At 45.7% G+C, this 19,501-nt stretch overlaps 3 protein-coding genes across 3 annotated transcripts in view; 2 read left to right on the top strand and 1 right to left on the bottom strand.

Moving 5' to 3' along the window:
* The window catches only part of WIPF2 (WAS/WASL interacting protein family member 2), a 48,341-nt gene extending 47,707 nt beyond the window's left edge, over nt 1-634 (top strand). The window contains exon 8 of the mRNA XM_015409338.1: nt 204-634. Within this exon, the coding sequence (XP_015264824.1) occupies nt 204-244 (41 nt within the window). The 3' untranslated portion in view covers nt 245-634. The remainder of the gene's footprint in view (nt 1-203) is intronic.
* LOC107108815 lies at nt 438-13,804 on the bottom strand. The gene is made up of 3 exons (XM_015409335.1): nt 13,700-13,804; nt 11,199-12,106; nt 438-565 (listed from the first exon to the last, which is right to left on the bottom strand). The coding sequence occupies exons 2-3, from the start codon at nt 12,085-12,087 to the stop codon at nt 438-440; spliced, it is 1,017 nt and encodes a 338-aa protein (XP_015264821.1). The 5' UTR covers nt 12,088-12,106; nt 13,700-13,804.
* Nucleotides 13,805-15,910: 2,106 nt separating this feature from the next.
* Nucleotides 15,911-19,501, top strand: part of CDC6 (cell division cycle 6) — a 31,512-nt gene continuing 27,921 nt past the window's right edge. Inside the window, exons 1-2 of the mRNA XM_015409339.1 lie at nt 15,911-16,107; nt 17,692-17,949. Of these exons, the coding sequence (XP_015264825.1) occupies nt 15,915-16,107; nt 17,692-17,949 (451 nt within the window). The 5' untranslated portion in view covers nt 15,911-15,914. The remainder of the gene's footprint in view (nt 16,108-17,691; nt 17,950-19,501) is intronic.

Below are 19,501 nucleotides of genomic sequence, written 5' to 3'. Positions count from 1 at the left end.
CTCCCAAATCTACAGGTATTTCCTGACCCAGAGCCGGCAACCGTAACTGAGATGTATTTGGGATTTTTGTTCAGCATTAACCTGGTCTGCATCTGGCTGTTGTCGAGGGTTATGTTCTGCTTCGAGGGCCTGAGCAGGGTCCCTGTGGAATACGGTCTCCCGCGCCCCACTTGGCCATTAACACCTGCTGTTGTCTTTTTCAGCGACTCGTGGGGCCCCGCCTCTGCCTCCCATCCCCAGGTGAAAAGCAGCAGCTGGGCATCGCCGCGTGGTGCCAAAACAAACGGACATGTTTTCCTCCTCTCGGGTTCTCCTCCTCCTCGTCCCGAGAAACCTGCATGACAAACACACTCCTGCCGTTCATTTTTGTTTCCCTCCCTCAACAACCATTGCAAGAACCGGGCGAGTCTACCACCTCTCACCTCCACCTATGCATTTCACACCCGGACTTGAAACAGACGTCTAGGTACTGACAGCTGGGTGAGATCTCTCCTCTGCAGATCAGAGTTCGTTTTCTTGTTTTTTCCACTGCTCATGTCATGTAGGGAAGGTTCACAGACTGCAGCTGCCGGAGAATAAGGGCATGAGGGAGCGTTTCCCAGAAAAGCAAGCTAAACCTAGTTTTGAAATTGTGGGCCAGGTTGGGATGACGGCTCCTAGACTTTTTTTTTTTTTTTTTGCACCTGCGGTGGGAAAAGCAAATGGCTGTGAATTGGGCGGAAGGGGGAGTTTCTGATTTTATTTCGAAGAGGTGCAGCGTTAAATAAACGGTATAATACGTTAAGAGCTGAGTGCTCTAAATCAGACACTACAGATGCAGACACTACATAACTTTACTAACTTGTTAAGCTGTATAACTTGAAAAAGAGAGGACAGGAAAGGGGTACCGGCCACTGGAGCAAAGTGAGTAGGGGAAGAACACAACTGTGGCTGAGGCAGCAAGAGAACTTTGGGGTCCTCTTTCTCTTGAGTGACAGCTCCCCCTCCCCCGATGGCTTAGGGCATCCCTGTTCCAATCCCTGGGACTGCTCTAGCAATCTTGCAGCGTGTGTGGAAGGTCAAAGTTCCGCCTGCGAACAGAGTATTGGGCCTGCAGCCCATTCCCTGAAACGTGTCTAGTTAATTAATAGACACCGGGATGTGAGCCACCCACCCTTGGAAGCAGCAGAGGAAAAGGGGCAGCAGCTGGCTGATTGCCAGAGTGTAGCAGCGTTGAAGGGTGACTCGCGGGTACAGATTCTGCAGCAGTGCCAGGCGAAAGTGGGGTTTAGGGCTGGAATGGGCCCTTGCGGGGTCTGCCCCTGCCCCTTCCTCAGAAGTTCCCATCTTGCTGTGCCCAGGAGTGGTGGCACAGACTGGGCGTGGCTCTCTAGTGGTGTATGTGGCCACTGCATGGGGTAGGCTTATGTGGGTCTTTATCCCCCCCCCCCATCCGCACACACTTGCTATCTCCCCTTTGTGCTGAGGTGTGGACTGACATGACTGTTCATCTACCCCGAAGAGGATTTCTGTGACGCATTGAAAGATGGTCAGATTAAAAAGTCTTCTGCTTGGGTTATTAGCGGCTAACTGCCCTTGCGCCCCCCCCCCAAAAAAAATCAGGGTTCGATTATTTTTAAAAATGGTTTAATATGCTTAAATGATTACATTAGCTATTGGGGGAGACAGAGGTATGGCGTGTGCTTTATTTGTGTGTGTGGGGGTCAGTTGTGTACAGTTCACAGTGTGTTGACAGTGACTCTTACACCGGGGGGGGGGGGGGGCCGCCTTCCACTACAGGGTTGCTGTTGGAGACCAGTGGGGCTGTGTCCCCACTTAACCTTTTCTCAGTACGGGGTGGGTGTTCCAGCGGCAGGTGGCGCATGCACTTGTCAATGCAATAATTTGGAGTACTGAAAACAGACCTGTTGGGGACCATTCCGTTGTTCCACGTGCCCCCCAGGTCTCTGTGCATGCAAAGCATGCTGGGAAAATCACCGCCTGATTGTTTTCCATCACCCCATTCCAGGCCAGAGTCCCGTAAATCTGACCTTGGTGCAGAAGTGGAATTCTTTCCCCTCCTTCCTTTCCTGTCAGCCTCTTGTTCAGGCCCTCTGCAGACAATTACACGACACCACAACTAGCTTGGCTGGTTGGGTCTTTTTCTTTTCTTTTTTGCCTTACACACTACTTCTGTGATGTGACCAGTACCAGATTTATTATTACGATTATTGTGTATATTTACTCTTAAAATAACTTGGGGACTGGGGAAATGTGTTATAATCATAAATATTGATCTATTTTGTATGTTGTAAAAAAAAGTTTGTAATATAGGATCAAGGTGGGTCTTCCTGGCTGTACACTACAAAAAAGTTCTCACCTTCTTACTTACCTTTTTTTTTTTCCTTCCTACGACGATGGAAATTTTGTGCGTTTTTATGTTTTAACAACCAGGCAGCCCCTCATGTTGAGGGCCAGTGCTTGGTTTGAGGAATTCCTTTTTTTTTTTTTCTTCTGGAGGAAAATTAAATCTTGTCCCAGCATAACTGCCTGGGGCGAGAGTTAAATGCACTGTGCATTTGGGGATGGTTATGTTTTTGATTAATTTTTTTAAAGAAAGTTATGTTCCTTGTAATGTTAGCTTCCTGTAAATGATTCCGTTGGGGAGCGACTGTGAAGGGAGTTTCCTAAACTTGAAACAGCAGTGTAATTAAAACTTAATAAAAAGAGACACATTGTGTGTGTGAGAGAGAGAGACTTTTGCATGTTCTGGGCCAAAGCACTGCTTCGTATTGTTCCCTTCTTCCCTCCTTGTCTTCTGTAGGTGTGGTGGTTATTTTATTGCCAGGGTAAGTCATGTTTGGTCTTCATTTACTGACCTCAGAAGCTGGGATTTCATATCGCTGTAGGTGGTGGTATCCTTCCCCCGAAAAGCTCAGGGCAGATTGAGAAAAAAGAAAATCACCATGAAAGCCCCATCAAAAAAGTGAAAATCTCTTAATTTGCTCTCCCAGCCTCTGGTCTTCAGGGCACTCTACCCAGTTTGGTGTGATAACCTGCTGCCCGGCATCACGGTCCGCCCTTCCGCGTTCAGTGGAATCAAAAGCTTTTCCTGGAGTATTGTGCTGCATTGGAGGAGGGGAATGCATGTTTGAACACTACCCTATCTTTTTTTTTATCTCCTTGTACATACAGAACTATTAGTGAGAAAGTTCAGCTCCACTTTCTTTCTGACTCACTCTGTCTGGAGGTATGAATGTGATTGTGCTTATGCATCCTAAAAGTGATAACAGTCTAGCAAAAGAGGGGTTTTTTTTAGCATTTTCACTGAATGTATGGACCTCTTTAACTGGAGGGAAAAGGCTGACAAGTCTATATTTTTTGGAACCTGCTATTGGGAAAAATGCAAACGGAGAACTTCCGGGCTATAGGTTTTCAGCCTTATTTGCCTGATTTTCCTTGATACCCTTGCTCCAATGGATTGGGATCCCAGACCAGCAAAATTAGACAGTGCACTGAAGATGTTTGCTAGCCTCAAAGTACGAAAGGTTGTACACAGGGCTGGCTGCAACACGCTTTGGATGTAAACTCTTGAAGAGTGACTGGAAACACAAATCAGTGCTCTTTGTGTGTGTGCTCATGCGCCACAATTCTGCACAAGCACACAAAATGCTTCTCCTGGGAAAACACTTTTGAAGTAACAAGTCTGTAGAATTCAGCTACTAAAATATGCCGATTTAAAAACACAGAAATGGAGGCTTATATCCTTTGTGTTTATAAAGACATTTTTGGAAATATGTGGAGCAGTGCCTAGTGAAATCACAGACTCCAGAAGCGCATCTGGAATAAGAGATCTGGCAGTCCAGGGCAATTGTTTTTTGTTGCCCTGCAGTTTAACAAAACAGAAGTCCAGTGGCAGGCACCGTGAAGACTAACATTGTATTATTCCAGCATGAGCTATTGTGAGACATAGCTCACTTCTTCAGATTCAGTTCCCATTGTCACAGAAGCTCATACTGGAATAATAAATGTTAAGTCTTTAAGGTGCCACTGGACTTCTGTTTTGTTAAACTGCAGGGCAACAAGGCTACCCTTCTGGGACTCCATACCTTGCCACGACTTGCAGGGAGAAATTATGCAGAGTACAAATAATGCAGATTTGCTCCATAGACAAAATTTAGGGACAGGTTGCAGAACTTAGCATTTCTCAGGATGACATTTAGGTTATCCTGGCTCAGTTCTCTTTATCACAGATCTGTCCAGCCTGGCTCTAAAGTCTTCCGTTTTCAACCAGAGTGTGAAATGGTGCTGGAATGTCCGGCTATTGGGCATCTTGCGGAAGGGTGTGGAGGTGTTCGTGGCCAAGTAGCAAGTTGTCTCCGAGCTTTGCTCGCTGTGCCTTAAGCTCCCAGTGGGTTTTATGATGTCTGTTCAGGTTTTTGTGTCTTGCAAGAATATGTGCATTCTGTATCTTTTGTTAATGCCTTTTTTAAAAAAATTAACTGGAGAAACACTACTGAGAGAATTTCTGTGATTTTGGAAACCAGAATTTGGGGTTTCTTGCACTCTTCCTGGGTTTCAAGTCCACCCTCAAGATAAAAACTGTTCCTTGTACCCTTCATCTTTTGCCTGTCTTTTGTAGGGTTGGGGGGGGGCACTTGGTCAAGTTTATCTGCAAGGGAAGAATTCTAGCATTCTTGCTTCTCATTTGATGGGCAGATAAGTATCCAGTTTGTACGAGTGTTTTTCCCCCGAATGTCATAATGGACTGCATAATTTTTATAAAGTTTTGTCCGTCCGCCCCCCCCCCCCAGTTACATGATGCGGAATGGGGGAGAATAGTCCCCAAGAAATGTTGATTGTGACCTTTGGAGAAATTCTTTGTCGTCCTTCTGTCTTCTTGCCTTTTAAACTGATTGCAGCGCTGTGTGTGCAACTCTCCATTCCGTAAACTGTGAGCGACCACCACAAGCACAGATGGTTTTCCTTAATGCTTTTAGGTCTTCTTTTATGAACGGTGTATGTAATCATTGGGTATTTAAAAAAAACCCAACCCACTGAGCACCTCTCCCTGAAGTCCCCCCCCCCCCAAATCCAGTGCTTGTTTGCAGAGTGCTGTACTGAAAGAGCGAGTGGAACGGGTGTCTGGATGCTCTTCGCTCATCATCTGCTAGAGTGGGGGTCCCCCCAACCTTTGTGAGCCTGCAGGCCTATTTGGAATACAAACACGGCATGGTGGGCGCAGCCACAAAACGACTGCCCACGGCTTGACTTCAGTCACACCGTGCAGTTCCTTGTGTCACGGTGGTGGCAGCTGCGGCCAAAGCCACGTTTTAACAAATCTGCACAGCCAATCAAATCAGCAGTAATCAGTCAGAAGCCCTGCAGGGCAAAAACCCTACTTAGCCCCGCCAACTTCCTAAAAACACTTGAAAAAGTGTGTGGCGGGTGCCGTGGCGCTCACGGGCACCACATCGGGGACCCCTGTGCTAGAGGTCTTTCGCGAAGAGGTGGTGAACTGCACATCACACAGAGAGCCTCCCAATACAGTATAAGTTCTGCCAGCTGAACAGCACTGAGTAGGAGAGATGGTGGATGCCCACGGTAACCTCTTCTCCCTTTCTCTTCATAGCATTAAATCAAGTCCATATCCTTAATCAGAACCTCGTGTTGTTTTTTAAAAAAGAATCTACTACTCTTCAGTGTGTCACTGTGTAGCGATGAGTGTTTTCAGTGTGAGAAGGGGTACTATCTGCTGGTGAGGGCTTTTAAGGAGAGGGGTGGGCTGAAGGAAGGAGGGACCTCATTCTTGCCTCCTTCCGGTCCGTGTTGTGCGGCGCCTCTTTCCTTTTGACTGTTTCACCAATTTGCAAGACACTGTACCTGACCCACGGCAAGTGGTGCTGTCTGTACTAAAACTGTAACTGCATCTGCTTGTGCAGAAACTGAGTCTGTGTCCACAATCTAATAAATTAATCCAATACCAAGCAGCATTTGTATAATTTATCCTGTTAGTGTGTGTCTTGTAGGTATAGCCAGGCTCTGTCCATTTTCTGTCTGGCTTCAGATTTTAGGGAAAAAATTAAGAAAAAAGGAAGAAATACCAAAAAAACCCACAACCCACTTGTTACCAAGCTTCAAAAACACAAAAAGAGAAGGATCATGATTGTTCCATGACATTATACACAAAGCCCATGTGTCCGTAAAACTTATCAGCCCTTTAAATGCTGATTTCTACTTCTACTTTAGACATGAGAGCAATTTTCTACATTCCCATAACTCAATCATTAATATTAGGGTTGGTCAATAGAAGATGGGGTTGCCAGTCTCCCAGTGATCATAACACTAAAGCACTTTAATGTCTTACAGAATACAAGAAATATATAATTCTGTTTTCAATCTGTTGATATGTAATATATTGTAAGCTTCAGCACATGCATCAAATAACGCTCTTAGAAAGTACAGGGAATTGCCAATCAAATTCTCAAAAACACATGGCACTCACCCTGACAAGATTGACCTCAGGAAGCCAGCAGAAATAAGTCAAACACCGGCTCTCGTTGTCTTACTATTTTCCTGCATCTTCATTTCGCCTAGACTTTCATGTCAATTTATAATCCTATGGGGCAAACGTCATATTTTTGGGGAATTTTTTTTGAATGTTTTGTTTAATTTACGTTGCAATTATTGTGTAATAATAAGTTAAGGTAAAGGTTCCCTTCCTTGAAAGCCAGTCGGATCCAACTCTAGGGTTGCGGTGCTTATCTCCGTTTCCAAGCCGAAGAGCCAGAGCTGTCCGAAGACGTTTCCGTGGTCATGTGGCCGGCATGACTAAACACCAAGGCGCACGGAACACTGTTACCTTCCCACTGAAGTGGTACCTATTTATCTACTTGCAATTTCTTGCTTTCGAACTGCTAGGTTGGCAGGAGCTGGAACTAGAGACGGGAGCTCACTCTGGTCTCGAACTGCTGAACTACCGACCTTCCACAGCCTGCAGTTCAGCGTCTTAACCTGTGGAGCCACCACAGCTCCTAATAAGAAGTTAGCATTATATAAATACCAAGATATTAAAAGAAGAAACCTAAAATTTTGGGGTTGATTTAAGAGATTGGATTTATACCCCCCCCTCCACTACCCAAGGGTGTCTCAGAAGGGCTTACAAACTCCTTTCCCTTCCCCTCCCCGCAACAGACACCCTATGAGGTAGGTGGGGCTGAGAGAGCTCTGACAGGAACTGCTTTTTTTCAAAGTTCTGGCATAACTATGGCTTGCCCAAGGTCATCCAGCAGGTGCAAGTGGAGGAGTGAGGAATCAAACCCGGTTCTCCCAGATTAGAGTCCACGCAGTTAACCACTACACAAAACTGGCTCTCGTTCATTACATGGTGTTTTAGTGTTATTTTCCACCATTGACACTGTGATCTTCTTGTTCTATTCTTATCAGTCTCCAGGTGGGGGCTGGAGATCTCCCAGAATGACAGCTGGCGAAAAATGGTGGCTTTGTGGGGTGGATGCTGACCTTATACTACAATGACAGGTCCCTTTGCTCCTTAAACCCTGCCCCCCCCAAGTATCCAGGTATTTCCCAAACCAGAGCTAGCAACCGTAGTGCTTACATATCATTGTGCAACAAGCTCATAAGTGTTCTGAGGCAGTAACACAATAGGCCAAGGTTTAACGTTCAGTCTGGCAATTGATTTTATTATAAAATGTACAAAAACTTGGTGCCAAACATGTTTTCAATTTCAGAATGCCAAAGAACTTGTTACTTAACTCAGGCAAACGTACTGCATATCCCACACTAATCCTGATATCCAAGGTGCATGTGAGATGATCTACAGGGCGCCAGGTAACCAGAAGTACATAGTTTTCTCTTAAGTCTGCTGAAACGATTGATAGACATATGTGTATGCTGTTTAATGGGTCTCTGACCGTAATAAAAATGAATGAATGAATTGATAGTCATGTGTCCGTAAGCATTCCCAAAGATATCTTCGTAATTCTCAAGATAACTTTTCATTCCAGTTTGCAGCATATCTGCTGAGTAGCATTTGTACAACTTACTGAATTATTAGTGCAAAGATCAACAAAGGTTAATTCTGGGTATAAGCTTTTATGTGCATGCACACTTCTTCAAATACATCAAAACAGATTTCGCCAACCATTACATACAGGTAGAAAGAGGGTGTGTGGGGGGGTAGTTGTTTGCTGCAGCAAAGCCTAACGGTCAGTGTTCTCACACAACCCATCCTTGTCTGGCAAGGCGGGATAGAAATTGAAATAAGTACGAAATAAATAGTGGGTTGGTAGAGGCTATCTGTCTTGAGTGCATGGCTGTTCAATGCCACTTTATGTATCATGACTCCCTTCAAAAGAGGGCTGTCTTTGTCTTTCCCATGTTCCTGCATATATTTCAGTTGGGACACTTGTACAGAGCTCTCAGCTCTGTTATAAGACAGTTCTGGGTGAAGGGAACCATGGAACACTAAGCTGTCAAGGTAGTCCTTGGTGGTCCCTTCCTTTGAGGGATTCACACCCAACCTGCTAGTCTCCCCATGTGAAGAAGAGATTGGATTTATACCCCGCCCATCACTCGGGAGTCTCAGAGCAGCTTACAAACTTCTTTCCCTTCCCCCTCCCCACAACAGACACCCCTGTGAGGTAGGTGGGGCTGAGAGAGCTCTTAACAGAAACTGCTCTTTTTCAAGGGCAGCTCTTATCAGAACTATGGCTTGCCCAAGGTCATCCAGCCAGTGGAAGAGTTGGGAATCAAACCCGGTTCTCCCAGATTAGAGTCCGCGCACTTAACTGCTACGCCAAACTGGCTCTCAAGGACAAGTCTTCCTGAGTGCAAAATCAAACTGTGGGACTGCCACAGAACCCATGAAGATGAAAACGGGGTTGCACTTACCTGTAACTGTTGTTCATCAAGTGGTCTTCTGTGCAGGCACACATCCCTCCCTCCTGCTCCACTGTGAACTCTCTGGAACCTTGGTTTCTAGGGGTCTCCGGTGTCCGGATAGAGAGAACTGAGGAAGTAGTGCCCCTCCTCCTAGTCACATGTGGGAAGGCGCCAGAGGGAGGAGGGGTGCTCCTAGTCTATTAGAGAAAGCTTGGAAATCTTTTCTGCATTTGGCCTGCACATGCACATGGGATTCCCCATGTGTGCCTGCACAGAAGACCACTCGATGAACAACAGTTACAGGTAAGTGGAACCCCGTTTTATCAGTGCGGCTGCCACTGAAGGGAAAGGGTTCTGCCTGACTTCTGCAGATAAGGTTGTTCTGCCATGCTGAAGCCATTGTTGGAGTGTCTGTGTCCACTCACACACACCCCAGCAGCCTCCTGTTCTGTCCCTCGCACCCGTTGCTTGCGGGCCAGACAAGAGCCATGGAGTGGCCTGTTTCAGCCTCCAAGACTTATGATCAAAGCTCCCTCTAAGCTGTGGAGTCTTGTGAGCAAAAATTCTGCTTTGTGAGCTACTGGCATTAAAGTTGTGAGCAAGCAGTTTGGCTACTGCATAAATTAAGTTTCCTCTGGAGCCCTCCTCCCTGAGCTAAGGGAAAAATGTGTGAGCCAGAGGTTGAAAACCTGTGAGCTAGCTCACACTGACTCAGCTTAGAGGGAACACTGCTTATGATTGACACCGCTGCTGCTCTAAGGTGTGGAATGTTATGAGCAAAAATTCTACTTTGTGCGCCAGAACAGCTGTGAGCCTGCCTAAATGTATTAAAAACTTTTAAAATTTCAATGTATAAACATAAAATATAAACATTTATATTACAAGTCATATCTTTATCTGGAACTTACACTTGCTTTTAATATTTCATTGACTATTGCGTACACTAGTTTTATAGACACTTATTACCATAACCTTGTAAAAATCTCAGAATGAATTCCTTTAATTTATATTTTAAGAACGATTTAAAGACCCTACGTGAAAACAGAAGCAAGTCAAATTGTAGTAGAAAAGAGCCAAGAGTCCAGGGGCACCTTAAACATGAACAAAATATGTGGCAGGGCAGGAGCTTTCGTGAGTCATGGCTCACTTCTTCAGGAGCAGCACTGCTCTAAATTTAGTTACAGAAAATGTTTTAGTTTAACTTCTCTCTTCTTCCTGTCTCTGTTTCCAGAAACTGAAAACACTGCCAATATTAATATTATTCCCATCAGACATATGCAGTTTAATTCTCATTAAGTTCTCCAGGTGATCTGTATCTAGCTGATCTCGAATCTCAGTTCTGATGGCGTTCGTCAAGCTAAAACCTCTCTCACAATCAACACTTGAGGCTTGGAAAGTTCCACAAACCTCTAGAAGAAGATTTAGTGCACTGAATCGTTCTTGTTGTCGTGTAAATGTCAGTATGTCCTGGAAGGTTTTCACATCTCCAGCTTTTAGCTTCTTTGCAACCATTAATATGAAGTCTGAATACTCTTTGTGAAGTTCCTTATCATATGATTGTTCATCTTTCTGGAACAAAACGCTGTAACGCTTGGCTAATCTTGAAAGCTCTCGATTGCCAAAGCTGGAGGAGTTTGACAAACAGTCTTTTTCAAATACACACCAATCCTGTAATTCATTCTCTGGAAATCTTTTGTCCATGTGGTCACAAGTTTGTCTAATGAAATGGAGGACAGCATCAATATGTCCGGTAGAATTGTAAGATGAAATTAGATCTTGTACCGTTTCACTGAAATGGACTTTCTCTCCCAGATACTGAGATCTAATTTTCCTGATTTTGGCTTTGGTGAACTGAAATACTTCCACAGTGGTCAAAGAGCTCTTCTGAAGAATTTTGCAAAGTTCTGCTAAATCACCGAGAACATCGCAAAGGATAAATAATGCCACCTTGTATTGTGGATTACTTAACCTTTCAAGGCAGTATTTGTGTACTGGGTCATTATCTTCTTCGACTTGTTCTTTGCAATATTCAATTAAAACGTCCCAATTCTTAACCAAAGCACTTACAGCGAAGTGTCGAGAAAGCCACCTTACTTCGTCCAGTGGCCTAAATGAAACAACATCTCTGTCTGCTACACTGACAATTTCTTCCAGTTTGGCTTTTTGTTCACTCCATCGACCAAAGAGGGTATAAACAGTGCATATTAGAGTTTCAACCTCCTTAATGAATGGGATTGTTTGCCATGCGTCATCTACTCCTAAATCTTCTTGATGAACTACACAGTGCTGCTCTAGCAGATGGGGAATTGATTCACGCAGAATTGCAGCAACACCATTCTGCTTTCCAAGCATGACAGAAGCACCATCTGACGTAAACATGACCATGCGATTCATGTCCAAGTGATTCTTGTTATAAAACTCCCTTATAGAATCAACTATTGCAGCACTATTGCAAGCAGCCAATTTTACAATGCCAGCAAAAACAGTTTTATGTAGATCACCGCCAGTTCTTCTGAATTTGATGTACATGATAAGCATCTTTGACACAGTGATGTCGGTGCTCTCATCAATTATGAGGGTATGGAAAGGAGATTCCCGGATTTCGCTTAAAACTTCACTTTTGACAACAGCACTTATGCATTCAACGAATTCGAAGGCATGCTTTATGCTTCTATAGTTAGCAGGAATTTTAGCATATTTTGCCACGTGGTCATGAATTTCCTGCACAGACAGCATAGATTCATTCATCTGAACTGCAAGTAGCACGTTCTCAATTAATGTCTTGCACTCTTCTGGGTTTGACCCGTCTTGGTTCACATATTCAGTTCTGCTGTTCTGATCTTCAGGGGTTTCTCGGAAGAAATTCAGTAAAGATCCACAGCCCTGATTTCGAAGCTTTCTTACTGCATCCAAGTGGCATTTCTGATTCACGTGACGCTTAAAGTAATCTATTTTCCACTCACCCCATTTATTTCTGGTGCTCCAATTCCCATCAACTTCTGCTTTGAGACATATTTTACAGACTATTGCGTCATCTGTGTCACGATATTCAAAAATCTCTTTTAGTTGCACTCTCGTACATTCATTCATGTGTGGCATTGGCGTTTCAACAGAAAACTCTGTCAACCATTCAGTATTGAAGGTATTACGTTTTTTCTTCGTGCACCCACCAAGCTGTTGAACGCCTGCTTTCCGCCTTGACATGCTCCTGGTCCCTGGGGGGCTACAAAGAAGGGAAAGTGTCTGTAAGGCTTCCAGGTGAACAGCTGCGCATGCATTTACATTGCAAGACACTAGTGGGCAGTGTTCCCTCTAAGCTGAGTTGGTGTGAGTGAGCTCAGCTTCTTAGCCTCCAGCTCACATATTTTTGTCTTAGCTTAGGAAGGATGGTTCTAGAGCAAACTAATTTATGCAGCAGCCAAATTGTTAGCTCACAACTTGAATGTCAGTAGCTCACAAAGTAGCATTTTTGCTCACAAGACTCCATGACTTAGAGGGAGCATTGCTAGTGGGGCATTAAGACCCAGCCAATTACGCTGCCAAACTGCCCTGCCCAACCCCCATGCACGGAACCACTAAACACCCCACGAACAAACCTGCCAGCTTGTGAGCCTGGCTTTGCTACCCCCCCCTTCATCCTTGCCAGCAAGGGGCACATAGGTAAGGTAGGGAGAAATGCCATATAGTTAGATGGAGATTCTCTGGTGTGGTCTCTCCCCCTGCCCTCCCATCTTTTTTTGTTTCCTCTCCTAATCTTTGCCTACCGTTCCCATCTTCCCCCAGGGAAGAGAATTATGAATTATTACATTTGTTCCAAGTCACTTTAGAAGTGACCCTGTTCACAGCAGCCAAACACCAAAGCGCCCCCCCCCCCAGGCTGACATGCCAGTGGTGGACTTTCCAGGAGCCTCCAGGAAAGGGGAAGGAAGAAGCACAATTGAATGCCAATGTTGTAGCATTTTAAGGGACCGTGTTTCTTTTAAATGCCTTCTCTCCTTTGGAAATTGCGGATGGGGGGCACACCCACAGGCCAGGGAGGGCGGCGGAACGAAGGCTGGCAGAAGCCAAACGGCCTCCCCGAAGAAATGCCCGCGGGGGCCCTGGGAAGCGCGGCGTGGCCTTTCCCCCACCCCGAGGTGAGGCGGGGTATGCCGGCAGGGCCGCGAGGTCGGGGACAGCACCGGGAACCCCGGCAGAGCCCCCCCCCCCGCAGAAGTTCCCGCGGCGTCCCTGGACCAGGGCGCGGCGGCACAGGGAAGCGCGACGCGGCAATCCCCCCCTTCTCTCCTCGCCAACCCGGTGCCGCCTCCGCTGCCACTCGGACCCGTCCCCAGTCACTACCCCCCATATATAGGGGGTAGTGCCCCAGTTCCCGAGGGCCGGGGCAGCAGCATCCCTCCCCACCCCCAGCTAATGGGACGCCAGGAGTCCTGAGCGGCAGCTGGCGGCCCAATGGCTGAGGGGGCGCATTTTCCCTCGCCACCTCCTAGGCGATGGGCCACCCCAAAGGGGGGGGGGGGTTTTCCCCCTCTAAACTGAGTTCGTGTGAGCCAGCTCACAGTCTTTTAGCTGTGGATTTTTACTGAATTTCCACCGAGAATCTTCGTTCGGAAAGGAGGGCTCCAGAGCAAACTAATTTATACGGCAGCCAAATCACTGGCTTGCAACTTTAATGCCAGCGGCTCACAAAGTAGAATTTTTGCTCACAGCTTAGAGGAAGCATTGGTCTCCATCATCCCGTCCCCCCCATCCATTCAACCCCACTACTTTCGGTCATCCGTACACTCAATCTCATTCCCTCCAGAGTGCGACTCACCTGGTGCTCCCTTGCAGGCGGGCGGCGGGGAAGAAGGCGCCGGGCGGCTCGGGCAGGTAGGCGGCGGAAGGGCGGTCCTCAGTGGGCCCACAGCAAACCCGTTGGAACCGCCCAGTTCCGCGTCGATTCGCACGACGCGAGCAACAAGAAGTCTCCCGGGAAAGACAACGGAAGTCCTCCTTCCGGGCGGGACCAAATCAGAAGAAAGTCCCGATTGGCTGAAGGTCAAGACCGCGGCGCCAGAGAAGGGCAGGGAGGCGGGCCACGCAAGGGTTCGCGCGCGACGCAAAGAGCGCTGATTGGTTGCGAGGAAGAGGCGCGGGCGGGAAACGATGGGCGGGTCTGTAGAGCCTAGCGCGCGCGCGGGCGGATGCTTTGACGAGCTAATGAGTGGGCAGAGGCGGGGATTGGCTGGAAGAAGCCGGCGAAAGCCAATGGGCGGGGCCGCAGAGGGCGGAGGCCGTGATTGGCTCGAAGGAGGGAACGGGAGCCAATGGGCAGGCCGGAGTTGGTAGCGCGGTTGGGGTTGGAGTGCTGCGGTTCCAGACAGCGCGGGAACGAGTGGAGGTAGGTAAGAGAGTTGCGCTCTGTGGTGTTTCTGTGCGACATGTGGGTGCGACATGGGAGTAGGGCTGCTGTAGGGATGTGGAGGCTCGTGGGGGTAAAAGGCCAGTTGCATGGAGGGAAAGAGCCAAGCTAATGGTTAAGAGTGTTGGGCTAGGACCCGGGTTCGAATCCCTACTCCTGATATGGGATCTCGCTGGGCGACCTTGGGCCAGTCCACGCTTAGCCTACCTCACAGAGTTTTCGTGAGGAAAAAACAGGCAAGGAGACATCGACGTGAAAGTTGGGGTATAAATGAGTCAGGGTTGCCATACTTTGAAAAGCAAGAAAGAGGTCATATTTCCTGACTGACTACTGCAAACACGTGCGCCCTGTGACAAATCTCGTTTTAGATACCCCCTTCTTATTTAAACTACGATAATTGCTATGAACTAGGAATATTCTTAACCTACCCACCCAAAAAGAAGACATTTTCATCAGGGTTTTAAAAAGCCCTGAAGAGGACGGACACCAAAAAAAGAGGACGTGCCCTCTAAAAAGAGGACATCTGGTAACTCTGGATGAGTTAAATAGAGAAGAAATGAACACCTCATAAGGTTTGATTTTACAATAGCCTCTTGTAAATTGACAGAATTTGGTTTAGTGACGGTTGTTCCCCTTCTAACACTTTTTTGTTGCATCATGGTGGTATCTAAACCTTGTTCTAGGAGCTCAAGGCAGTGAATGAATTTGTTTATTCTGCAACAGCTGTAACTTAGTCCTATATTTGTCAGTTTGGGTTTCTCTTATTCCAGAGCTAAGAGCAGTATGTGTAATCTCTGGTTGTGTTTGGAAACAAAATGGTGACCAAGATGCTTTAGCCAGTTGCAGAAAGGCAGTCATAACAGTAACTGCTGGGTAGACTTAATTATTGACTTCCTTAATATCCACAGTGTAATCTTGTCTTAGTGTTCCCACAGACAGATGTATGTTGAGAGGTTGTGAGTCTTCTGATATTGCTTAAACATGGCAACATTTGGCAAGTGCAGAAAGGAAGTATAGAGGTGTTGTGAGCAAAGAAAATGAATGCTAAAGAGTTTGTGCTTGGTTCATCAGTGGTGCATCTATGCATGCAGGTTTTATTTGGGAGTTGATAGCTTGATGGAACTACTAACAGGTTGGCTTCTGCATGAGACAGGATGCTGAACTAGATGGACCACTGGTCTGATCCTGTAGGGCTCTTCCTATGTTCTTATGAGTTAACCCCCACCCCCACCAACCTCACAGCCTCACCCTGTTGTGGAAGGGAAAGGAGTTTGTGGTAAATAGAGCATCAAGCCTATCTGGATCTTTTGCCCTTGACTCCCCTGTAAAATTTCAAGCATTGCTTGCTGAATGAGAAGGAGGAAAACATTTTTCATGAACACTGATTCTCACACCCAGTTTAAAAACTAACAAAATCTGTGGCAGGGTATGAGCTTTCATGAGTCACACTGGTCACTTCTTCAGATTGGTATATTTAGTCTTCAGGGTGCTACTGGACTCCTGCTCTTTTCTGCTACTACAGACAGACATAGAAACAAGGTGATTGTGGGAGGCAGGGCAGTTACAGTGATGAGTTGTAACTTGTCCACTAATCTTTTGTCTGCTTGTTTGGGTACCAGATTCTATAATGCGGACTACCAGGTCTCAGTCCCGATGCCAAAGCCAGAACACCATCAACTTTCCAAAGCGGAAATCCATAAGAACACCACATAAACAGCAAGAGAATGAAAGAGCTTCAAAGCTGGACCCAACAACGCCGGCTGCTTCACCACACTCCTCCCAGAAACAGGTCTTGCCTCTCAGCCCTCGCAAGCGCCTAGGTAAGCTGTTGTCCTCTCACACCTCAAGTGACACAGCACAATGTTAAAAGAGTAATGGAGCTTTGCTAAACAATGGTGTTGAGAGAATTTGCACCAGGCTCTGGAAGCCGAGAAATACCTTTCGTGATAGAGTAATAGAGTTGGAAGGGGCCAGACAGCCTATGTAGTAGTCTGACCCCTTGCTCAGTGCAGGATCAGCCTAGAGCATCCCTGAAAAGTGTTCGTCCAGCTACTGCTTGAGAGACTGCCAGTGAGGGGGAGGTCCCTATTTCCCTAGGCAGCCAATTCCACAGCTGAACTGCTCTTACTGTAAAAAAAAAAGTTTCCTAATTTCTGGCTGGTACCTTCCTGCCCATAATTCAAACCCATTATTGTGAGTCTTATCTTCTGTTGCCAACAGGAACAACTCCCTGCTGGTAATTCAGCCATGACCTGTCCAAATTTGGAAGGATGTGTGTACACAAAAGGTTATACCTTAAATAAAACGTTGTTGGTCTTAAAGGTGCTGCTGGATTCAAACATTGTTCTGCTGCTTCAGACCATCACGGCTACCCTCCTAAATCTACTTCTCAAGTGGTTAGCTTAGTGAAACTGTTCCATTTGTGAATGCACGATACAAGGTATAGAAAGAAGGGGTGACGCAGAGCGTTCAGTGAACACTGATTGTACTTTTTGTAAATGATCATCAGTGATGGAAGCTTGTTTTTAAAAAAGGGGGGAAAGCTTCAGAAATCAGTCTTCTCAGTTAGAAATAGATGTTTTTATAAACAGACCACGGCTGTGGTCTTTTTTGTGGTATGTAGTATCTTATGTATTGCACTGCTCTTACTGCGTTGTGCTATAACTCTGTAGTTTCATTCTCAGCATTGTTGAACATACCATGTTTGATGTTTTTATGCATCTTATTTTTTGAAATTCTACTCCTGCTGCACTGTTTAATAGATATATCATGCTGTTTGATTGCTTTGCTTTAGAGCATGTAACCTGCCTAGGATCTCAGTGAAAACCAAGAGGGGGTCACAGGTATCCATGAGGAAAACACACTGACATGAATGCCTAGAACATTTATTAAAGATTATGTTGTATAATGAATCAAACTTTACAAAATTACAAGTAAAGATTAAATCCATGGATTTTTTCTAGGATAAAGTACAGAAAATAAAGAAGTTAAGCATTGGTTTGCTCCTAACAGACATTGAACTGTATCAAGAGGCTGATACCTTCCTATACAATAGGATTACTCCTGAGGAAGATTGGGATGAAATGCGTTTATATCCGGGTGCTCATTGAGTATGATGGACTTTCCTTGTAATTTTGAGAGTATGATGAACTTTTCCTTTTAATTTTGTAAAGTTTGATTCATTATACAACATAATCTTTACTAAATGTTCTAGGCATTCATGTCATAGTGTTTGTTGTATTTTCCTCATAGAATCTCAGTGAGACAGGTGGGCTGTAAAATGATTAAAATAAATGGATTCTGTGTAGACTGGAAGGCAGCCAGCCTTCTGACGGGTCCTGGATTCTAGGCATTCATTAGCATCCTCCATTGCAGTTGTCTTCTAAACCTTTTGCTTTCCACAGGGGATGACAACCTCTGCAATGTGACCCAGGTGCTGTCTTGCTCCCCGACCAAGCAAAGCAAGAAAGAGAACAGCTTGTTGCCTGCCTCTCCCAAGGGACGACGTTTGCTCTTCAGTGAACAGTCAGCCGCCAAGTCTCCAGCGAAGAGTGGCGATTTAGCCCTCTCTCCTCTTCGTAGGTGCCAGGAGACCCCCAAGACTCCTCTGCGAGGGCGCACTAGGAAAGAGTTGGTGTGTGCTCGTCTCTTTAAGCAAGAAGGTAGGCTAAAAGAATTGCCCGTGGATCTCTCAAAGAATACATTCAGTGCCCACTCCGGGGTTCCTTTGCAGTGGGAGGGTCCCAGACAAATTGTTTTGATTTTTAACATGGATTTGTGAAACTGTGCCATTTCATCTTGGATCAAATAGCAGTCAAAACATTGCAATCAAATTATGTGAATGAAATGAATTGTTAGAGTTTCTTTAAAAGTCTGGCAGGGTGCCCTGCACGTCCTACCTAATTTCCCCTTTCTTGCACATATTGAATGGATTCGTAGGTCACCTGTTACACAGCTGGTGGCAATATTTAAAACACCAGATTGTACTGTTAACATTGTCAAAAAGCACCAAGGGATTCTCACTTGGTTTTATTTATGGCTTTATTTATTCACACACCATTTTCAGCAGCAGCCTGACAGAAACATGAAATATTTTGATAAAAGTTACAAACTAATGGGCACTCAAATTGACATTCTTAAATAAGAAGGAAAGATCTATCTCAGTTGAATAGAGTTTGGCAAACCTTTCTTCCAAGAGTCACTCAATTGATGTAATTAAGTGGAGTGCCAAGATTTCAATGGAATGTTATTTCAAATATTTCTGCTAATTTATTGTATTGTTATGTAGTCCAAATTAAGTTAGATTTAAAAGGCGGAGGAAGTTAGATGTTGTTCAGTCGCACAGTCGAGTCCGACTCTTCGCGACTCCATGGACCAGATCACGCCAGGCCTTCCTGTCGTCCGCCGTCCTCTGAAGTTTGCTCAACTTCATGTTCGTTGCATCTATGACACTGTCTAACCATCTCATCCTTTGCTGTCCTCGTCTTCTTTGACCTTCAATCTTTCCCAGCATCAGGGTCTTCTCCAGTGAGTGCTTCCTTCTCATTGGGTGGCCAAAGTATTTGAGCTTCAGTTTCATTATCTGGCCTTCCAGGGAACAGTCAGGGTTGATTTCTTTTAGAATTGACTGATTTGATCTTCTTGCAGTCCAAGGGACTCTCAGGAGTCTTTTCCAGCACCATAGTTCAAAAGAATCTATTCTTCGGCGCTCAGTCTTCCTTATAGTCCAACTCTCGTAGCCATACATGACTACTGGGAATACCATTGCTTTGACCATGCGGACTTTTGTTGGCAGGGTGATGTCTCTACTTTTTATCATGCTGTTTAGGTTCGCCATCGCTTTCCTCCCAAGGAGCAGGCGTCTTTTAATTTCATGGCTGCAGTCACAGTCTGCGGTGATCTGGGATCCCAGGAACGTGAAGTCTGTCACTACTTCCACGACTTCCCCTTCTATTTGCCAAGGAGTGATGGGGCTGGATGCCATGATCTTAGTTTTTTTGATGTTGAGCTTCAAGCCCACTTTTGCGCTCTCCTCTTTTACTCTGAGCAAGAGGCTCTTTAGGTCCTCTTCACTTTCAGCCATTAGAGTGGTATCATCTGCATATCTGAGGTTGTTGATCTTTCCCCCAGCAATCTTAATTCCCGCTTGTGATTCATCCAGGCCAGCATTTCGCATGATGTACTCTGCATATATATTAAATAAGCAAGGTGACA

This window comes from Gekko japonicus, unplaced genomic scaffold, assembly GCF_001447785.1.
Source record: "Gekko japonicus isolate JY-2015 unplaced genomic scaffold, Gekko_japonicus_V1.1 scaffold678, whole genome shotgun sequence".
Lineage (NCBI taxonomy): Eukaryota > Metazoa > Chordata > Lepidosauria > Squamata > Gekkonidae > Gekko > Gekko japonicus.
Note: the sequence above shows the minus strand (reverse complement) of the source record. Positions and strands in the feature narration are given on the sequence as shown.